The sequence below is a fragment of the Kryptolebias marmoratus genome, linkage group LG9 (assembly GCF_001649575.2).
Source record: "Kryptolebias marmoratus isolate JLee-2015 linkage group LG9, ASM164957v2, whole genome shotgun sequence".
In the NCBI taxonomy this organism is placed as follows: Eukaryota; Metazoa; Chordata; class Actinopteri; order Cyprinodontiformes; family Rivulidae; genus Kryptolebias; species Kryptolebias marmoratus.
The window spans coordinates 25,512,048-25,518,047 of record NC_051438.1 but is presented as its reverse complement, the minus strand read 5'-3'; the positions used below and the strand labels follow the sequence as shown (position 1 = coordinate 25,518,047).

Sequence of the window (6,000 nt, the reverse complement as noted above, 5' to 3'; positions counted from 1 at the left end):
TCATCCCAGCGTTAATATTTTTGCCATTTCACTACTGAAAAAACTTAAAGGCCTAGCATGCCTGGAGGGACTGCATATCGCCCACCACCTTTCAAGCCAGAGTTTTAAACTAATGCATGTCAGGTTATAAATGTTTTAGACTTTAATGTTGATTTTAAGTGTTTTACAACAGCTTTCAAGATGTAATATGATGGTACGAACTTAAAAGATTCTCAATTTTATTGCCTTCTGCCAATAAAAAAAGCATTGATAAAGTTTTTCTGTTTGTGTGTGTTTGTTTGTACCATTGGTTGGAATTTTATGAAACTCAGAAAGTAATTATTGCATTTAAAACTGATTCACTTTTGGAGTCAACCTGATTCAAGATGGCAGATACAGCCAGCTGACCTTTAAAAACACAAAGACTATACCTCAGATACTGAGCTAAGATTTGTTGTGGTAGTAGGTGAGCATCATCACAACACATACTTCAAAGCGGAGCATATTGCTTCCTTGGATGCTTCCTGATGCCCAGGAAAAATCAGATGCCCAAACCACCTCAGCTGATGTCTTTTGTGGGGAGGAGCAGTGGCTCTACTCTGCGCTTCTCCAGAAATCCTCACCGTATTTCTACGATTGAGCCCAGCCTTCCAAAGAAGAAAGTATCCAGGATCTTGTGCTTTCGATCATAATCTATACCATATGACCATAGCTGAGGGTTGGAAGGGAGACGGGCCAGAAAATTGAGAGGCTTGCTTTTCACCTTAGCTCTTTCTTTACCACAACGGACACAGAGCTAAGAGGCTGCGATCCATCGATCCATCAGCCGCTCCATCACTCATGACTCCCAGATACTTGAACTCCTTCACTTGAGGTAAAGATTCCCTCCCTCTCCGGGGGGAACGTTCTTCCTTTTTATGGTTGAGAACCATGGCCTCAGACTTACTGGACACGTGTCCAGGATATAAAGAACACTGCACATGTATGCTGTGTGTAGCGTCTTAAGACCTAAACTCCTGCATTGTGTGTATTTTAAAATTTTCTTTCCCTTTTTGGGCTAATTGGGACCTGATGTGAATGCGATGTCTACAAATGTTGATGTCAGATCCTGGGAGGTTAAAATACATGTTTTGTCTACATATCTAAACCACAATGCATGAAAAAAAACCCACCTACACTAATAAAATAACAAGACAAAAAAAAACTTTTAAATTTGTCTTTACTATTTCATCACCTGTCGAGCCATGGACTATTTTAATTAGATGTGATGTTAGTCTGAAGGCAAGTGACACATGTCTAATTCTGACACCAATAACATGCTGAGCTTTATTGTTTGAAAGGAAGGAAGCTGTAGACTTATTGCAGCTTATGTTGAATTCCCCTGTTGGGTGAAGCAGCTTTATTTCTGCAAACCAAAGAAAGCTTCACTGTGACTTTAAGTGATATTCCTCTGGAGCTCAGCAGCGTTTCATTTAATTGGTAAGATCACTTTTGATTTGAAATATTGTACTATTTATTGGTAAATATCATTTTTTACATCAGTTTTATTTTTGAGTGTTATAAAAGTTATAATATTTGAAAATGTCACTTTTAGGTCTGGATTGAGAACCTGAAGCTTTATGCTCTGACTTTGCAGATCTTTCCCAATATTTACAAGATTCTTGTGCTGGTCTGCATTTGATGAGGATCCTATGTTAACAAACCAGTGACGGAAATTATGCATTTATTAAACCTTTGACTTAGCTGACTGACTGACTGACTGTGGGTATAATTTTGACTTTGAATGTGGTTTACTAGATCGTTAAATAACATTAGAAGTTGTATTCTGGGTCACAAGTATTCAAATTTGTTTCAAGTTGTATGACTTTATGAATGACATGAAAGGAGTTATAAGTTAAAGGTCAATCAAATCAAATAAAAAATATTTCAAATCCTTATGAAGGGTTTTGAACCAATACCACCAATGAGTTCATGTCTTTCAAAAAACAAACAAAAAAACTTTGTTTGACATCACTCATAATTTGAGAAGAAAAGGCAGGTGCTGATAAGAGATTTACAGAACACAGATAAGAAGATTTTAAAAATAGTTGTTATTCTCAGTTTTTTTTAAAAAAATGAATTTATCATAAATGTGAGAAGAGTTTAGGACAGCATAAATCAGGATCATTTCTCATTGTAAAATCCATCTAATGCTGACGTCTTGAAAAAAAAAATCTTTTGAAATGTAAACCATCTGAAGTTAATTTTGTGTTTCCTTTTCAAGAAGTTCCCATCTCTAATCTGTGCAGTTTCATTCTTCAGAGTCAGAGAGCAAACAGTGTTCATTTGAATTCAACATCACTGCCTGTATCTGTGCTCAGACTGTTTTCTCCTTTTATATTATACCTGAGATTAAAGGAAGCTGCAGTTTTAGTATCTTAAAGATGGGCCTTATGTTCCAGATTCACTTCCATGTATGATAAAGTAATTTGTAATATTATTAAACTAGAACATTATCATGTAGTACATTAGCAATGAATAACAACAACAACAACAAAAATAACCAAATATGGATGACAACTCGGCCACTGAGATGAAACTGATTACATCATCAAACACAAAATCGTATCATAAAAAAAGACTATTTTGGGTGTCTGATTCAGCCAGGCTTATTCTTAGACTATTAGCAACGTCTACCTCTGAGTTTATTCAGAACTTTCTGCTCTGTTACGCATTTATTTTAAGACTTGAAACAGAAAAAAAAGATATACTCAGTTCCTTTTTGCTATAGTGTGTATTTTTGTTTTTTATTTTCAGCAGTGAAAAATATTTCAGTGTTTCAGACTTTAGAGCTCAACTTTTAAAATGTCAGAGTGTAAGTTTTGAAGTAGATAATAACTAAATGTGCTCTCTAAAATTAAAGTGTAATGTTGGGTTTTATTTTCTTGACTGTGCTGAACTTTAAAGAAATTAATTTAATTTAAGATCCAGTCCATGCACACAAACACAAACTGTCTCCAGAAAAAAATATTTCCCATGATATTATTGTGCATTTGGTCTCACAAAATATCTGCTTTGAATTCTTTTATATATTAAATTAATCTTTTTTATTTCAGCTCCACCTGTGAATACAGAAATAATTTTAAAATCTTCTCTTTTTTTATTTTCTAGCGGCACAATGATTCTAAATTTTTCTCCATACATGTATTTAACGGATATCCAGACAAGAGGGGACATTGAATCAGTCATTAAAAAGATCAGCAACGTATTCTACATACTGGCTGTCATCTTTGGCATCCCAGGAAACTCTGCGGTGATCTGCATGGCTGGATTCAAGCTCAAGGTAAATAAATAGTTTACAGTGTAGCAAAAGGCTAGGTAATAGTTAAAAAAGCAAAATTGTAACTAAAACTAGGAAAATGCTGGGTAAAAGTTAAAAGCAGTAAAATGCTTGCTAAAAGTAGCAGAACAAAGCTTACAGTACACAAAAGCAGCAAAAGGCTATCTTAAAGGAAAAAGTACTAGAGTGGTAGCTAAAACCTAAATGTAGCATAAAATACACAAAAAAGAGGAAATATGCTGAAGAAAATTTCCAAAAGAACAATGTTTCTGAAGGAATAAAGAGATCTCCATGTATTAATATAGGGAAAACAAATAAAATTAAATATTTTGAAAAGTAAAAAAGTCATACCACCCATCTCCTGAATGAGCTGGGTGTTAAGATAAATGAACGGCTAAAATAGCACAAAGTATGCTAAGTTAAGCTAAAGTATAAGAAATGAAAACATCCGAAAAACAAAAACAAAAAAAGATTTCAATGAAGTTGGGCTCCTTTTTGCAGCTATAACAGCTTCCACATTTTTGGAAGGCTTTTCACGAGAGTTCCAAGGGTTTTTGTGGAAATTTTGCTTATTCCTGTAGAGAATTTATGAGTTGAGAAACTAATGTTGGACGAGATGTTCCGGCACCCAATGGGGTTTTTGGTCAGGACTCTGTGTGGGCCAGCCATCTCATCAAACCATTTCTTTACAGTCTTTGCTTTGTGCACTGAAGCACATTCATGTTGGAATAGAAAAGGGCCCTCCTCAAAGTTAGTTTCATAGCATTGTACCAAATGTCTTGATATGATGAAGCATTAAGATCCCCATTAATGAAAATCTGGCGCCCAGTCTAAACCCTGAGAGAGCTGGTGTCTATCTCCAGGGCTTATTGTGGGAGAGGTGGGATACATCCTGCACAGGTCGCAAGTCCATCACAGGGCCACATAGAGACAAATGAGACAACCAGCCATTAACGATGTCACTCACATCTAGGGACAAAGTAATAATAACAGGTTTGGTCTAATACGTTTGGCAAAATAATAATTTGCAAGTTAAATTGTGATTAAGTGAATATTTTCAACAGAAGATGTGTTGCTGCATGCATTTTATTGCAAACTACATGTAAAAATATCTAAAATTTTTCATCTTCTGTTATTTTCCACACAGAAGAACGTTACCAATGTGTGGCTGGTGAATCTGGCGATAGCGGACCTAATCTTCTGCTTCACGCGGCTCCTCTCCATCATCAATAAGCTCTTCTATGACCACTGGCCCTTTGGTGTCCTGTTCTGCAAGTTCAACAGCTTTTTCAAATATGCTAACATGTTCTGCTCCGTCTTCCTGCTGGCTGTGATCAGTATAGACAGAATGCTTTGTATTTGGAAACCCGTCTTTACAAAGCGACACCGCAGCCTGTTTGTTGCCAGGGTGGTGGCAGTAATTGTCTGGATCACAGCGGTCCTCTTCAGCAGTCCTCACTTCATCTACCGGCAACTTTACATGGATGAGAATAAAACCAAATGTTCCATAAGAGACGAGGCGATGGCGGGAGACAAGAGCACCAAATATGCTCTAATAAACATCCGCTTCATGTGTGGTTTTCTTTTACCTTTCATTGTCATCCTTGTCTGTTATATTGTAGCAGGCTTTGGCATCCGACGCATCCGCCTCTCAAAGAAGTCCCGCACCTTGCGTATATTGGCATCATTAGTAATTGCATTCTTCCTTTGCTGGGCTCCTTACCACTGCCTGAAGCTTGTGGATGAGGTGGACAGTGAGAACACAGGGCTGAAGGTCTGGCTGCCTCTGGCAAAAGGTTTTGCCTACTTTAATAGCTGCATAAACCCACTGTTGTACTTCTGCATGGGTCTGAATGTAAGGGGGGGGCTCAGGCAGAATCTGGACATTTACCGGAGAGCTCTAGGTGAGAATGTCGATGGAGAGGCAGCTCATTCAAATGATTGCTCTTTGGAAACAAGATGTACGGCAAAATACGGTTCTGCTGTGGCGGCAGGAAGAACTCGCGTTTAAGTTTCTCCAGTCTCAACTTTAGAGTTAAATCTGTTTTTGCTTCTAGAAGATGATATTTAGATAGAGCTATGGAAGAGATTCAATAAACAGTTTAAATGTGATTCAGTAACCCAGTGGTTCCCAAAGTGGGGGGCGTGCTCCACCTCGGGGGAGCGTGGTATGACTGAATGAAAAAAAATGAAGGCTAAACCCATTTTGCACAGAGAGGCATTGACAATAGTAGTATTGAATATCGTCACACACACAAAATAATTACACTTAAAATAATTTCACTTTAAAGGTGGTTTGTTGAGATTTTAGTTCATTTTATTGCAACCTGTAATTTATTGCAGTTTACTTTTATTAGTCGAATTGAGACTGCGTGTGTGCCATGGTGACAGGGGTGTGTGTGGGTGAGGGCAGAAATTTTAATATAAACAAAAGCGGGGGTCAAACAGAAAAAGTTTGGGAACCACTGTAGTAACCCAACCTCACTTGTGTTGTGGTGTTGGATCACAAAGAGGAACATCTTCATTTAAACATGAAATCCGACAACCAAGACCTACAACAGCCCAAAACTCGTCCCCTATCCCATCAACCCATCAACTGCTCTTCTGTATGCTTTTCCACACCTTTTTGAAATGACTGTTCATAAGAACCCAACAAGTGTTTTCAGATAAAATGGTGCAATTCAAACTTTTCAGCTCTATGA

General features: G+C 37.4%; 1 protein-coding gene across 1 annotated transcript; it reads left to right on the top strand.

Moving 5' to 3' along the window:
- Nucleotides 1-3,160: 3,160 nt before the first annotated feature.
- Nucleotides 3,161-5,309, top strand: LOC108236632 (C3a anaphylatoxin chemotactic receptor-like). The gene is made up of 2 exons (XM_017417424.1): nucleotides 3,161-3,301; nucleotides 4,446-5,309. Exons 1-2 carry the CDS (start codon nucleotides 3,161-3,163, stop codon nucleotides 5,307-5,309), a joined length of 1,005 nt encoding a protein of 334 aa, XP_017272913.1.
- Nucleotides 5,310-6,000: the final 691 nt, after the last annotated feature.